The sequence below is a fragment of the Platalea leucorodia genome (assembly GCF_965183815.1).
Source record: "Platalea leucorodia genome assembly, chromosome: Z".
Classification (NCBI taxonomy): domain Eukaryota; kingdom Metazoa; phylum Chordata; class Aves; order Pelecaniformes; family Threskiornithidae; genus Platalea; species Platalea leucorodia.
The window spans coordinates 50,402,212-50,419,607 of NC_138858.1; the positions used below are offsets into that span (position 1 = coordinate 50,402,212).

The following is a 17,396-nucleotide window of genomic DNA, read 5'->3' on the forward strand; positions in this document are numbered from 1 at the left end:
GAAACGATGCTGAAGTCTGGTGTTTATATACTTACTGAATCTGAAGTAATTGTGCGACAGAGCAGGCAGCCATTTGTTGTGCTGCTCTGTTATTTGGTGTCTACTTTAGATAACCCATAATTGCAAATCTTTCAAAGTGGAAAATTTAACCAACCATGTTCTTAAGAATGTTTTTCTTATTTAATTTCTGTGGTGATAATCAGCAGTTACTTTTTGTGACGTACGTCACACCACAAACACTGTGTGGATGCCAGTTTGATGCAATGGTTTGGGGAAAAAACAAACTGTTTCCCACGATAAATTGGGACCTCTACAATGTACAAAGCAATGTTTTTCCCAGTGTAGTTCTCTTTCTCTCTTAATAAATATTCATTTGGACAGGTATGGAGGAAAATGAAATGTGAAGGCACTAGAACTTGTGTTTAGCTTGTGTTATGCATCAGTCAACTAGAATTTTTTAAAACTTGAACAGATTTGTTAATCTGTTTTAATACTGACATAACTTTGAAACAAAGAATAAATACTCCCTATAAAATATTTTGGGCTTGCTATGTATAAACAGCATTACTAAACTTGTAAAGGTCATATTATAAACAATTATATTTCATTTGGTACAGGGACACCAAATAGAATTTTTCAAAAATTGGAGTATAATGGCCAGCAATTTTCTGTGTTATACAAATACTATTGTTATACAAATACTATTGTCATATTTTCTATGCTCTGGCTTGGTTCCAAGGGTCGTTGAAATGAAGGAAAATGTTTCCTTTGCCTTCAGTGGTCTTTGGCTTGGCTTAAAGTACTTCAAAGGCAAAAGCTATCATCTGGTGGATATTTCTGCATTTGCTGTAGGAAAAGATGCTCTAAATAAAATTTCTCTTTTATTATGGTTTCTTACATAGTGTACAACCAATACTAAGATTTATTTTGTTTGAACAGAGTAAAAACTGTTCTGTCAAGAAGCTATGAGAGGATAATGCAACTTAATCTATATATTATGTTATACTATCATACTCTATGTACCCCATGAATAAAGTAGGTTTGGGAAATGACTGACATGAATTCTGGCAAAACTCTTCCATATTTTGAAATGCCTTTGTTAGGTTGCCAGTACTTCATATTTTTAAATGGAATAAATTTGATATAAATACATCAAACAGAATCCCACAGCAAATCAGAATTAAGATGACAGACCTATTTTGCGTGTTTTGGCAAGAATATAAAAATAAACTTTTCCCACATGTGTCAAGTCATTGTCAAGATATGCACAAGGATAGATACTAAGCTAAATACATAAAGGGTGCAACTATCACTGAAGCCTCACATACTTATTATATTTCTTAGTTTTATTTATATTATTGTGGCACTTAGATGTCCAAGTTATTGGCTCAAACCATATGTGCTATGCTTGGCATAAACACAACACAAAATGATTGCTCTGCTTCTGTTATTTCAAGATCTTAGCTGTGATTTTAAAGTTCATTCTAAAAAAATATTTTAAACCTCTTTAGTTACTTTAGATCAAAAGTTAATTATGGCTTAGTTGTTTTCAGTTCAAGCTTTGGTTTCTATTCACTTTTTGTTGTTGTTTCTCCTTTTTTCCTATGTGATTTTAAAAATAATTATGTATTCATGATTTTCAAACCAGCTTCGTGATGGCCTCCATGAATAGCAATTATTAAAAATTTGCAACTCTTTTTATCTCAGAACTTCTAAATCATTTATGAATATTGAAGTCTCATGAGATGGGAAGATATCATCAACCTTATTTTCCAAATGCGGAAATTAAAGCAAGGGGAGGTTAAGTGACTTCCCAAATTCACATATGGACTAAGTCGTAATATGTATGATGCTATACTGAGTTTTATATTTTTGTGTGTTCCTGAGATAATGGTGATATGATATAATCATCCATGTTTGTGGAACAGTGGATTCCCTTTTCTTTCTGCTTTGCACAAGGCAAACAAACACTGAATGTCCAATTTCCGAGAAAAAGAAAGGAAAATTTGAGTCATAGATTGCTAGATACCTGAAGATACAACAATCTCTTCAGAACAAGTAGTAATAATTACATATATGTTTTATCAATTTTGAGAATACATATTTCTCAATAAGACATATATATGTATTTAAATAACTTAGATCCAACAGTCCAAAAACCCCATAAACACATCTATTTGGTATTACAGAACACATCACAACTTACAGCAGCGTATGCTTTAGATAATCAAAATTTAAAATCAGCTGCTTAAAAAAAAAGAAAATAATTTTTGTCTGCGTAACTGCATACAATTTAGAGCATTTCCAGATTCATGGCATAAAACTTTCTAATGTTGAAAACCACTAAAAATATGTATACTATGATTCGTTTAAAAAGCAATGTTGGATTTTTTTTCCCTCAGCCCCTTGCTTTTTTTTTTTTTCTCCCTCACCACCCTTTTTCACTTGTGTCTTCAAATAACTCTTTGTTGGCTTTGTTAGATGTAAATAAAGGACATGGTCTCTCTCACCACAACTCTTTCAAATGACAACCTTCTGTGACGGCATTTTAAGGCTAATATAATCTTATATCCAATACAAAAGATTTTTTGGGAAAACACTTTGAGTAATTAATCTAATGATATTTCCATTAGAAGCAAATTCATAATTTCCTTTAATAAGACATAATTTTTCACCTAGGAAGCATACTTTAGCTTATGCAATTACTGATTATTAATGAATGAGGAATGACTTGAGGAAGACAACATTGTTCCCAAATTTACTGTGTTATGAATACAGCAGTAAGTACAAAGTGTTCACAGAATTGACAGGTAATCTATGAAGAACACCAAAGTGTTGCAGGGTATTCTGAGCTTAGAAACGAACTGAACACTATCGTAAGAGAAAACAAAGATGAAAGTTGCTGAAATTCAAAGCATTTCTTTCTAGAGGTGTGTATAGCAACAGTCCTGTAAGTACAAGAGTTTAGGGGACGTGGATCACACCATCACGCCTCAGTGGCTGGCGGGAGTCTAGTAAAGTGACTCTTTCCACAAGTAAATCAGGACTGGAAATACACTGAGAAACACCATCCTAAAAAGGAGGGGAGAGAGAAGTCTACAACTCATTATTTCCTGCACAGACCGTTTTCCTAAATACAAAGTATTCTTTCCAGTTCTTCACCCCTCTGCTTTATTTAACCACAATATGAAGATCAGTGATCTACAACATATTGGAGCCACGTTAGGAGATGGAAGGGATGTTGGCAGCTCTCCCAAAATACACATGAGCAGTTAAGGAAACTACACTGTTATATACTGCCACATAATGTTTCCAGATGAATTGATACCTTTACAGCCTAATTTAATCCCATTATTTGCACCCCATCTTCCATACTATTTGTGATCTCAGTGTATAAAAATGCAGCTAGAACCATGTAAAATAAAGTGGATCATATGCATTTCAAATGTACTTTGGAACAAATTGTAGCCAATTCAGGAATGAAGTGGAATTAGCATTGAAATACTGCCACAATGTGCACATTGTCCCACACACGTAAATCGGTGGGCTTAAGCTGTCTTATTAGCAGAAGGAAACCTGGTTTTGAGCAGTATTTTCTCATACTTGAAGGACTGAAGATCTTGCCTAGCCCAGGAACTCAATTCTACAGGGTGGAATGGGTTTGTTTTCTTCTTTTCTGAACTCCCAACTGAGACTGTGAAGAGGCAGGTACCACCTGTCCTAGGCTACTGTCCACTTAGAAGCAGATCTCTGGGGGGCACAACAGTGCAGTTAGGATGCAGACTGATCTCTGGGTCACCAGTCACGTAGATAAAAAGCCACCACTTTTAGAATACACACAAATGATTCCTGACAGGTTACCTTACGTCAAGTCAAAGCAACCAGGATAGTCCAGTCATAGCTTGGTTTTATCATATAGGTACCTCTTGAACCACAATAAGTTCCCAGACAGACTTGTGCAGAAGCCACAATTAAGGTCAGAGGCTGGAGGTATCATGTGTTCTGGAGCAACTCAACTCACTCAGTGTCTCAGCTGTTGCAGGTTGCCCTTACTCATGCATTTCTTTAACTATTAAAGTGTATTGCTCTAATATTCCCACCACCAGACATTATTTATGATGTAAGATTTTACTGGCAGCTCATCTATGCATGAAGAGTTCATATTTTACCCTTTAATACCTTCCTCAGGCTTAGGAGTACGAGACTGTGATCCCTGAGCCCCTCCGCGATGATGCACTGACAGTGCTCATCACCAAAGAAAAACCTGTTTTCAGCTTGTGCCACAACCCTTGAATTTATTTGTGATTAACAGATATGTTCTTTTTCTCCTCTGGGCTTCAGAAAGGAAAGCTCCCTGTTGGCCTTGTCCTGGCTGACCCTCTGCTGCAGTGAGAGAGAGAGGGAACTTCACTTCTTCCCCAGCATCACCTCCTTCCCCAGTGTCACTGGCAGGAAAAGCTGGTTGAGTGCGGGAAGGTGGGCAGAGAGCAGCACAAGACCAGGCAGGCAGTGAGCCTGCATGTTTCCAGAGAGGAGCACGGAGTTGACATGGTTCTGCCTCTTGAGCAGGGGAAAGAGACTTTTTAGGAACCAGGAAGTTTGTTAGAGTGCTTGTTGCAAAACAGAAAACCACCAAGAGATGCTCGGTTGAAATCGAGATTGGGAAAAGGATCATCTTTGCAAAGACACACTGGACTGGGAGGAGATTTGTGTTCAAATCCTTTTATTTTTATTCTAAAGCAGACCTAAGTTCTTCCACAGCAAATGTTCGCTGTTCTGGTCTGGTTTTCAGCGGAACATTGCTCAGAGGCAGTGCTCTTCTGGTGGTTCAGGTGCTCACTTAAAGGAAACAGGAGAAGATAAATTCTCCTCAAAGCTCTAGCTGAGTCACAGGCCTATCGCATCAACTACCAGAAGGCTAGCTTCACTTGGAGGAAGAGACTTGCAACTTTTTTGAAGTGCACATTATTAATAATACTTTGCTTAACCTGTTTACTTCTTTGGAGACAGAATCATTTTTCAGGACTTCTGGAGGATTTAGAGGAGAGAGTGACCTATATGCTTAGTACTTCTAAAGTGGCTTTAACTTTGGGCATTATAAAGCCTATTTACTATTATTTTCATGCCTGTTTTGCATCTATTCTACAATCACAAAAAACCAGAAGTCGTAAACAAATCAGAATAACTAAACATTTCTCAAGGAAGGAAAGAAGGTCAACGTGATGGAAGAAGCTGAAGGACTCTTTCTAATGGTCTCAACGGTATGCACAAAGTCTGAAGTAGAACTGTCCAATGATTTTTTTTAAACAAAAACTGCTATCTCACTATGATACAGAACCACATGGATTAACATTCCAACCAAAGAAACAGAAAATTTCAACCAAAGGATTTTTGCTTATTTGGAGAATTTTGTAGCCATAAAAATAAAAGGGGAGCAAAATGAGGCCATTTCCAGACCAGGCATGCTGGAAGCTAACAACTGATCCTGTACTCATGAGTCATATAAGAACAAGGGTCTTTTTTTTTTTTTTTCTGAAGGAAATACAATATTCTTATGATGTAGAAATGTTTGAGATGTAATTAATTACTTCCTTAGACAGATATTGCCTGTGGCCCTGCAAAAAAAGGAAATAACTGCAACTCTTTTCTCAGCAAGAATTTAACCAAGTAATGTCACATGAAAAAACATTTTCTTTTATGTCTGTACCCTTAAAAGCTCAGACATAACAAAACAGTAAAGTGGAACCAACTTGCCAAGTAAACAAGCCTGTCAGATGCAGTTAAAGACTAAACATGGACCCTTTCCCATCAAAAGTAGTGAGTACCTGAGTGTGGAGTGGATAAAACAACTGTAGTATACAGTGTTGCTGACAGGAATGACTGTTACTGAAATTTATTCCCATAACGGAGGACAAAGTTTAACCCTCTAAAATAATTTAGGAGCTTCAGAAAATGGAAAAGGGTTGAGGAGCACACTAAGTCTTCCTCCCAAATGGGAGGGACACAGTCCCACAGTGATGATCAGTAGGAAGGTGGTTAGAGATATGCAAACATAAACACGTCTTCTTTTATCCAATTAAGGATAGAAATTAACGGAGGATTCTGAAAAAAAGCTTCTAATAAGCATAGTCAAGGTAAGAAATCTAACTAGCATTCAGGTGAAGCACAATAAGGATTACATGACATTGGATATCTATGAGAACAGAGACTATATTCCAAGGTACCCTCAAAATTTGTTTCTCTGAAAAGAAGCTCCAAAAAGAACATCTGATCAGCCCCCCAGAGTTTTGTAGGCTTCAACATGTGCTCATCTTGCTAAGAATGCTAATGATAAGGCAGAAAACAGGCTGAGCTCTTCACGTTAACAAGATGATCTGACATTTTTTCTAAGCATAAGGGTTGACTTTACTACAGCAGTGCATCCTTACAAGGCAAAAAGTCAGTACTAAAAGTGAGAAAACAAGTTTCTTCAGGTGGACCACTGAAAATGCCCTGCTTTGTGATTCCAATTACAATTTGGTGCAACTTCCTAATTTGCAGTAACTATGTGCATTTTCAGATCCAAGAATAGCATTTGGATCTATAGTTTAAGTGATAAAGTATCATAAAAATTTATGCTAACTAACAAGTTACTAGAAATTCTGCCATTACAGTCTGTAGTATAAAAAAAAATCACTAATGCTCAGAGCTACTTAAAAAGTAAGTATTCTTGTGTTGCCATGGGCTAGATTTAACTATATGAAACCAAAGATATTTAGAGATGCCAATACTAAAGATTTACCTATAGATGCCAAGTGTGGCACTGTACAAAATTAAATCATTTTCATGGCACCAATGTGACAGAAAATATGCTAGGAAGGTAATAATAGCCCTCTGTGTTTGGGTCAAACATCTAATCCCTCAGTGTGGAGGAACTGAACATGCTTAAAAATTAATTTTTATAGACTCCTGTAACCTTGCTATCCCTGCTTAGAATCAAAAGTATTAAGTCACACAACGCTGTCTTTCTTACAGACTTGTATTCACAGGTAAATCAAGTGAACATATAATAACAGGATTTTGCTGGTCCTTTCTAAACTATGCTTATATTTGGGCAGAGAGAAGAAAAAGTAACTACAATAAATTTTACCTTTAGGTGTTGGAATTGGTCTCTCCAGTCCATCTGCATGACCTAAGGGGTCATTTGAATCTGGAATTTCCATTTCACCTAGGGAAAAAAAAAGAAGATTTTGTTGAATTGTGGTTCTGAGTTAATCTTTCTCTTAAACAGCATTACAACAGTGAGTTCAGCAAACTCATTCAGTCCAGACCCTGGTTCCAGAGTAGCACAGAGGAAATGCCTACTAACAAGGCCAGGATTTATCCATCACAGATTAGAAAACTCTACAATAATTTACCTTGTGCACTTACCTTGTGCTTGGCAAATATGGGCAGCATTAAAAACTACTTTCCAGTTATTACAGAATAAAATTCTCACAGTTTTACAAAGAACGTAAATATGTCCTGAAAGCAGTGCTGGCCCAGCAAATTAGAGCAGTACCTGATCTTTATTGACGATCTCAGTTATAAAATGGCAAAAATCTGCTTTTGAAGTTATATTACAGTAATTCAGATTCTATTTCCGGAGGTCAGACTCATCACCTATGCTGACTTTCTTATCCTATTCTCAGCCACGTCCCTAAAAGATATCTCCCAGAAATTAAAATAAAACTATCATTAGCCATGTATTCCAAAGGGTGATGAAACAGACGGACAGCTTTCTGTATGCCCTCGTTGTTTGTGTCTAACAAGATAGTAACAATGTTTAGCCAGCAGTTGCTGCAGACAGCAGACAACACTTCCATGTTCCTTTGCTTTTGCAGGTCTTACAAAACCCTGATCATTATAAAACAGGGGTTCACCTGTCCACTCCCTCTTTTGAAAATATGATGCTGTGAGCAACAGAGTTGAACTCATAAATCAGATAAAATAGGGGTGCTTTTCCTAAAACAACTTCTCAAATGACATCCCCTGTATTTTTGTATTTCCTAATTTACATTCGGTCATCCAAATCCCTTATCACCTCGGCGTACCACCAAGAGAGCAGGCAAATATAAGGTCATCAGGATCCAGAGTGAAAGATCTGGGTTTTGTTGTAGATTTGTTAGGGGTGTACATGGTAACATTTTGGGTAAAATGAAACTAGAGAAAAGGCTCTCCCTCTTCCTTTTGTCCCCACTCCCTTTCCTTCAGACTAAACCCTACAACACCACTCTGACTGCAAGTCACAGTGATGAAACACAAGTAACCCCATCCCTAGCTTCCACTACATTATGAAAGAAGAAGAGAATTGAGACTGTCATTATTTTTTATTTTTCCTTTATGCATTTACCCATTATTTGAGAACAGAAGATTTAGCTAACTTGCCTTTAATTTTACCAGGTGAAACACAGAAATCAGAGACATCCTCTGCCTCAGGCTGGGTCTGAAAGTATTTATTTTGTCACAGTACTGCCACCTTGTCACTACTTCATCTCTCCCTTTATCTCCCACTCCTTGAGGTTCCTAGCCTGGCAGTACTACTGATTGCACTTGAGTTGTGTGCTCATTCCCAGACACCCCAATCAGAGTGATGGTGAAGACAGTGCTGTACCCCTGGTAAGACACTCTCGTTCAAATTGGAACAGCTAAGGCTTGGGCAGACATCATCTTTTGCCACTCGCAGCACTGGCCAACAGAAATGATAGATAGCCTTCATCTGCAGACTGGAAGGAGAGATGGAAATTGGTGGCCAAGGTGGTGGCATCTTAAATTGCCATCGTAAATCCTGCCTCAGTGTGTCTTCACACCCCTGAGGGCATAGTGCAGACTCAGTGCCTGACTTTTTACTGTACAGAAGTTTTGTTGATTTGTTTGATTCAGTGCAAACTGATGAATGCATGATAGGGATATTTCTGTCAAACTTTAGCAGAGATGATACATCATGTTTCAGTTTTACCAAGAGGCAGCAAGGCAAGTTCACCTCTATTCCCTTGCTTCTGTTTGACCTCCTCTGTGTTGCATAAGATGTATAGAACAGGACAGCAACATTTATTGGCCACAAGGAAGAGAAATCCAAGATGAGACACTGGAGTAAAAGGAAGAGTAGGAAATGCAACTGTTCCTCTAGTCCACATGTCCTTGCACTTGGCTTATTCTGGTGATCATAATCCACCAGTATTCACACGATGAAACATTATTTGTAGAAGCCCCTTCTTAGGGACACCTGGTTGCTTAACACTCGGACCTCCAAACTCCAAACTGGCCAAGATCTGAGTGGCACTTTTTGTTTAATACTGCGTGTTCAACTTTAAAATAGTTGTTTCCATTTCTTCAGTCATTTAGTGGGATTCACAACAGGAAAAAACATTGGAAGCTCAGATAAATGAGCACAGAAATGTCTTCCTCTCTCTTTCCTCCTTCCCAGACCCATATCTCTTAATTTTCTAAAGCTTTTCAAAACAAAGAAAGAAACAAAAGCATTTGCTGATTTGAAAATGTTTCAATAGTAGTTTTGTGTGATTTGCTCTTGTGCTTAATATGTTTATGTCTGGAAAAATCATTAATCTCCAGATGTGCTTTAGCAGAGAAAAATAAAAGACAACAGACAACACCTACCAGCAAAGTCTCTGTAACTGGGCAAAGTTAAAGTTGAAAATCCTTTGGGTGCTTTGTAAATTATAAATACAAAACCAATCTATCACTTAAACTTGCTTTTATGAAAGAAACATGTATATTTTCTGTAATCTGCAAAATTCCACTTTGACCACATTTCTTATGAATTCCAAGCTTTAACCCTAAAGTTTCTGTACTGCAACTTAAAACACCAAAAAGTTATTATCATGAAATATTAAGCTTTTTACACCACGAATGCTTCTGGATCAGATGACCAACAAGTCACTACAATCAAATAAAACCTTTTCCTCTTGAGCTAAATAGAATTAAAAAAATCCTGCAGTCAAGAACTTCAAGGAAAAAGCTGTGTATTCCTGTTGAATATTATTCTCAGTGCTTTCTGATTTTGCATTAGTAACTTAGTACATTTTTCCTTCTAGGAGTAAATCCACGGTGTTTTCCTCAACAGATAATAATTCTTGTCTTTTTTTTTTTTTAATTCTCTTCACTGTAGTGCAGATGCACCCCTGATCATGTGCCATCACCAACTCTCTGCGGTCTTATTCTTGTTTGAAGACCTCTACACAACTGTGCTCCTGTCGACATCTGATTTTTAACTTATGCCCCTTTCTCCACTTGGTTTATTCAATATCTCAGTAAGGATATCCCATTTTGCTTTTCTTCTTCCTACTTTCTGTATCTGTTCCTGGCAGCATTTTTATGAGTTGTTCCACTGCCTGAAGGGGAGAAAAATCCACAAAGTAATTTTAGGTGTTCAACTTTCACTGTCAGTCTTGATCAGTAAGCAGCTACTGCTAGAGAAGATATAATTGTTCATTAAAGTGGTTTTAGATGCAACAAAGATATTAGCTAGTCACATCTTTTTTCATGTCTATTACAAATACAGCATTGTCATACAATGCTAAGAAAAAAGGTACACTTGCAAAACACAAAACTGCCAGAACAACAGCAACCCACAAAACAGTTGTTATTAAAAACTGGTAAGAAGACAGATGTTCAATATTTGAACCTTACATGTGATATCATCAACTCACACTGGCAAGAAGTATACTAACTAGCATGCTACTACATAAATATGTAGCTAACTGAAGACAAAGCAATCACCACAGTGTCTGGAAAGGATCTCAATGAACATATTCACATTGGTGTACGAGAAATCCCCACAGCAGGCTGGACAACTGTGCAGGTATGTACAGAAAACAACTGCACAGGCTTGTACAGTCCAGTCTTTAAAGAGTTCCTGGCAGAGGGCTTTGGGTGGCCCAGATGTTCCTGGAATGGAGAAGACAAAAAAGAAATGGCTAAAGGGTACACAGGCTATCAAACTCTCTTATTCAAGGCTACTACAGAAAGCGAAGCAGACAGGGAATTGGAGTAAAGACATACCTGATTGAGAATAAAGGAGACAAATGGAAAGAGGTGCACATGGGGAAAGCTTATTCTTAATACAAGATTCATTCAGAACTGACCGATTACTGAGGACCAAGATCTTGGGCTCAGAATAGTTAGTTCCATCAAAATTGAGCTCAATTCTCAGAAGCAGTAAGAAAAGCAAATCCAGCCAGTATTGGGTATTTCTAGGAAAGGAATAAAGAGTAAAACTAAAAGCATCATTATGCTGCTGTGCAAATCTATGGCTTGCTCTCATACATTGGACATTGTCTGCTGTTGAGGTCCTCTCATCTCAAAAAGGATGCAGAAGAGTTGGAACAGTTTCAGAGAAGAGCAGTGAGGATAATTAGTTAACAAACCAGGTTTTGTACAGCTGCTAGGATTTGTCGCTCTGGGAAGGGGATGGCTGAGGTCTATGACAGTAGAGGTCTATGGAGTCATGAGAGTCTTAGAGAGGATGGACCAATCTCTCAGTAAAAGAAATGGCAGTATGAGGGAAAAACAACACAAAGCAATTTCAAAACAAAGCTAACACAAGGTAAAGTTTTCTCAAACAAGTTGTAGTTAGGCTGTGCGCAGAATTCACATGGGCTACAGGTGAGAGCGGGCAAGTTCATGAAGAAAAATCCATTCAGACCTAACTAATTCATAGAAATCCTAAGTGGGCAAGGAAGTCCCTCAGCTCAAAATGGCTGGAGACTAGCCAGCATAAAGTAGTACTATGTACCACCAGACCTCTTCTTACACTTTTACTTCAGCATCTCCTTTTTGCTGCCATCAGAGCCAAGATGCAGGGCTGCACAGATCTCTCATCTGCTCTGGTATGGTTACTCTCACGTTTTTCACTTGTTCTCTGCTCAGACATTAAATGTATCACGGCTTATTTCTGAACACCCACTTCTTCAAATTACATTTGCAGTGACAGTGTTAGATAAAAAAGATCACCAGTGTCTGTCCTCCTTGCACATTGCATGAGCAGACAAGACCAACATAACCAGAACTCAGCCTGAATGCCAATTTCCAGTATGGGACAACGTATGTGCCAGATGTACTACATGTCAGATCCCCAGGAAAACTCTTTTCAGTGACCACACAGTCAAGTAAAATGCAGGTGCTGTAAATAATACCTCTTTTAAACTGCTCACCCACACAAAAAGGATTTCTTAACTTTTCAGGGCAATAAAGGAAATTATTTCAATTTAAGCAAAAAACCCAGCTCTGAAAAAGAAACCATATTTAAAGTCAGTGTTCCATATTTCTGATATACAAAATACATTCTGTTCGTTTGACTTACTACAACAAACTACAGCAAGAAAACAAGCAGTATAGAAAATCCTTTTCCAAACTGAATATAAATATTTCTTGCTTCTTTTGTCAACTCCCTTCTCCTGGAAATATGAGGAAGATTTGTTTACTGACAAGGTCCAGCACAGGTAGCCCCACTGCTCCATTTTAGGCACCAATGACCAAGAAAATACACAAGCAAACATCCTATATTATTGAGACAGGAATGCCCTTTCACACATTTGAAAACTAAATTGCCCAGCCGATCACAATGCCAACTCACAGGTCATACACAATTCATCATAAAAAAGCTAAATTTTTCCCTCTGAAATGGTTATGAATTCACAGATCATTCATTACTTGAGAGGTAATTGCAATAAACAGATTTCTAAATGCTCATGGCCATAAGCAGACATCAAAACAATACATTAATCTTCATCAAAAAGCCAGTCAACAAGGAGGCAGTTATCATAATTGATACCAGGGACAAACCAAGGCCTCAGCCTCACACAGGAAGAGAATAACGAAGTCAGGTATTTTCTACTAGAGTGGGCCCGATTAATTTAGAGCAGTTAAGGGCTGGCTGATGCAATGCCATGCAATGTTAATAACTCTCTTTCAGTTCTTGCAGAGCACAGATGAGATCTTAAAAGATGGGAAATTGCACAAATAGTTCCTATTATATATTAAAAAGGGTAAAAAGGAGTGCCAGAGAATTACAGACCCATCAGCTTAACTTCAATTCCTGGAAAAATAATGGAACAAAGAGGTTATTTTTAAGTATTTACAATAAAGCAGAGAGATGAGTAATAACCCACATAGAAGCCAACACTGAATTGGCTTACATGGATTATAACTGAACATAAATCAACAATCTCAAGCTATTGCAAACAAGGCAAACATCATACTGGGACACATAAACAGTAGTAATCCTTCCAGTCTACTCAACGCTAGTAAGGCTCTGGAGTGCTTTCTCCAGTGTTCTGTATTCCATTTCAAGAAGGATGTGGGTCAAACTGAAATACTACAACTAGTGCCAAGAGGATGGTCTACAAAACATGACCAACAAAAAGAAAAAATGAATGACTACTGTGCTTGCTTAGTCTGAAGGAGATTAGGCATGTACTGAGAGCTAGCATTCTTCAAATACACAGGTCTCAGTGAATGAAATTTTCCAGGGTGGCAGATTAGGCAAGCATCTATTGCATATGACACTGCACAGAAACAGCTAATACTTCTTCTCCCAGGGTGAAACAGAACCTCTTAAGATCTTTTCCAGTCTCATGATTCTATGAGGAAAACAACCATCCTTCTACTATTGTATGTTAAATCCCAAGGCTTACAAATAAATCCTTCAACACTAACAATTGCACATAGTTACAATTAGGGAAACTGCAGATTTTTGTTCAGCCATTCCTTCCACTCATCAATAATCCTGTTTCTGGAGCTGAAACTATTTTCAGATTTAAACAGCAATATGCAACCTTTGCTTCCTGCGGCTGTAACCTTTGACTCAGGTTCTAACTTTCTTCCAATAACATAAAACTCCCAAACTCCCTCTCTTCAGCCTAATACCCTCTAATATTCTGTTCTTTTCTTCATAAAACTTTGTTGACCTTCTGTCAATTACTAACCTCTGGAGCTCCCAAACAAAGGGCCCACTGTACCCTTTGATTCAGCTGCCAATCTGATTACTTTGGCTGGGGGAGGCAGGCTGCTTGGGTTGCTGAATCAGGGCCTTTCATTGAAATTTCTCTTTTCCAACATCTGCAGCCCCTGGCAACCAATTGCAGAGTGGGCTTGGCAGACCTGTAAAGGGTGGTGAATAGTCTACAAAAGATGCAGTTTGTAGCATAAAATCAGTGCAGCCCTTTCATAGCGATGGCAGATTAGAACCTCCACAGCACACGTTGCTTAACTGCTGCAGCTTCACATAAAAATAGCTGAAGGTAGGGGAAGTAACCTGCACTTTTTGTTGCAGTTGCTCTACTCGGACAACTGTGAAGTTTGAAAAACATGCTCTTCTTAGCTTGCTATCAGCTCGCAAAGCGCACCATTTACAGGATAGTACGTTAACTAGTTAATTTAAGTTTATTCTTTAGCCATCCAAAATTCTTTAAAATTACTTTCAGCTAAATTCGTAGTAATAAAAAGCTCTCACTATGAGACCATTAGAAAGGGAGTAAGCTTTTCTAAGCCTGCTCTGTTATAACATAAAAATAACATTAAATAAGTATATTTAAAGTAAAATCAACACCAGCCTGCAAGTCACAGAACCTTCAGAAAGCTGGTAGAAAACACAGACAAGAAACCTTTTACAAGAGCCAGGGTTGAGTTGTACAGAATATATTCCCACAATTTATAAGCATTCCTTATTGAAGCAAATCTCTTGTTCCATTAGTGTGAATTTTCCCCTCTTTAGATTTTTTTTCTATTTTACCTAATAGCTATGTTGAAATGGTTTCATTTCAGTAAGTATGAGGAAAAACACTCTGTTGCACAATGTGGGAACTACACTAGGGGACAAAGGCAGATCTGAGGTTTATGATCTATAGCAATGAAAAGGGCTTCATTATTTGTTTTGGACAGAAAATTCATCATTGATTTAAAATAAAATTCCAAACAAGCACAAATGCTAAACCACCTTCATTCTGCACAGTGAGACCTCATTTCTCAAACACATCTTAATAGAGATTCAAAATCCTATACTTTGATGTCCTTTTGCCAGTTAAATGCATAAAGAGGGAATCTGCATATTGCATTCATCTCTGTTACCGTGAATGTTTGTTTTCACAGACTGACCCAAAATAGACTAGTTGTCTGTTTTGGAAAACTAGTAGTCAAGTGCATGATGAAAAAGCTGCTTTACAAATTTCAGAAGGTTCCTGCAGGAACTTCCTCATTTAATAAAACAATCCGTATTAACCTACCATCAAACCACTCTAAAACACAGTAAAAGAAATCAGCTGGCCATCAGCACAAAACTGCAGACAAGGAATGATTCTTGATTTCCACACAGAGCTGCAATGAACTTCCAAAACAGAAAAATATACTGAAGATGCAGTTTATCTTCTTAGCTATCAGCCAGGCGCCTCACCAAGTACTATGAAGTCAGCGTGAAAAGAACAAAATCAGATAATAATTTAAAATATTATTACCAGGCATTCAAACACGGACTTCAATGAATACTTTGATTTATTTTAATACCTCATACTGTTAGTGCGTATTTTACATTAACCACACAGCTGCATTTTCAATTGCACTGTCAATCTTTACACTCCATTATACAACCCTCGTCTTTGAGCTTAGCTATTAAATAACTCAGATTCTTCCTCCTGCAACTCATATTTGCCACTTAAAATGAGAGTTCAGAAATGTCAGTAAGACAAACCAAAAATAAAGATTTATTCAGATTTTATTCACAGAGGAACCTTTATTCCTCTGTTGCTCTTGCAACATTACAGTAAAACAAACAGCACCCATGGAAAAGAAGATAGATACTCACTTTAAGTCACCATATTCAGTGCACAACCAAGTTCTGAAGATGATAAACTCTGGATTACAAATGATTCTATTAATTCACAGCCAAAACAATCTTTTGATAAAGTTACAATAAAGTCCAGCTCCTCTTATTTTACAACACAGAGTGGAGATCATTAAACAGGAACCCAGCCTGCACAAAGGACTATCCAAATCCTATTTTCAATTCTTAGGACTTCCTCAAAGTCCTGGCCAAGTCACCTCAAGGCCAGATTGCTAAAAGCATTTGATGCCAAAAGATGCAGACAGATGTCTACCAGGATTTTCAAAAGCATATGCGCACCCAAATCTCATGTCTGCAGTAAATATCCTTTAATCTTTTGTACCTCAGTTGCCCAGGGGCTGAGAGGGGGAAAGGTTAGCTCCCTGATGTAGTTCCCAGTGCAGCTGCAAGAGTGTTTGAGTCAGCACAAGGAAGGGAGCAGCATGGAAGCAAGAAGCTGGGGCAGAGGAAAAGCAGGAGGGAGTTTTTTTGATGACTGTGGTGATTTATGCCACTTTCAACTGATCATGGAATTCCAGACTTAAACCTTATTCCTGCACACTGTGGCAGAGACACCTTACGGTCACTGCAGAGCGCTAGCTTTTCTCCTAGTAAAGAAAGACAAAAATTAAAGCACTATTTGGAAACAAATTAAGATGTAATTACGCCAATAAAACAGTTCTGAATGTTTAATAAATAAGAGTGAACTCCACAGTATTTACAGCGTAAAATACTTGATGCTTTTTAAACCACAAATGCATGTCAATGTTATTTCTAATTTAGCAACAATGGAACTAAGTCTACTAGCTATCACAAACATAGCTTTTCTATACAACTATATGTTGAGCAGTCCAAGTCAATATACCAAGGAGCATATAAAAGCCGTGCACTATGGAAAAAACAGAAGCCATTCTGGATTTCATAACAAATGGTCTTTGTTGGTAATACACTATGCTAAAAAAAAAAAAAGTAAAGCAATTGTGGGCACATTCCAAAGCTCTTCACCACCTCAGCTGTAAAATCACAGTTTAAACACAACCAATAGAGGCTCTGAACACACCTGCAGTAGCTCAAAGAACACCAAGCAACAGATAATTATCCATGGCATTATTACATGATTGATTATTTTACTGCTTCTGGCTGTGAAAACAAAATAGTCTCAACCAAAAGGTTGAAAATAATCATGATTTATGAGTATAACACTCCATCAACTGGGATAAACAATGATTTTCACAGTGCTCTTTTTTTCTGAAAAATAATTTAGAATCCAGAAATGCCAGTCCTGTTTGCAGCCTTAGGCTGAAATCTTTGAGACTCCAATTCAGAAAAACACTCCTAGCTAGACACACACTTGGAAAATGGGCTTATTTCTAAGCATGCTCTTAAATGCTTTCCTATATTTGAAACAAAAAACAACATTAATCTCCCTCAGTCTAGGTGGTAATATAAAAACAGCACAGATCACAACTGAGTGTAACAGAATATAGTAGAAGCTGCTATTACCTATCCTAATGGTTATTCTGACTGGGTTGACAACTACAGG

The 17,396-nt window shown here is 37.6% G+C and overlaps 1 protein-coding gene across 1 annotated transcript in view; it reads right to left on the minus strand.

The window, feature by feature from the left end:
- ROR2 (receptor tyrosine kinase like orphan receptor 2) overlaps positions 1 to 17,396 on the minus strand; it is a gene marked incomplete at both ends in the record, with an annotated part of 156,764 nt that overhangs the window by 42,039 nt on the left and 97,329 nt on the right. The window contains one exon of the mRNA XM_082336599.1: positions 7,130 to 7,207. Coding sequence (XP_082192725.1) covers positions 7,130 to 7,207 — 78 coding nt within the window. The remainder of the gene's footprint in view (positions 1 to 7,129; positions 7,208 to 17,396) is intronic.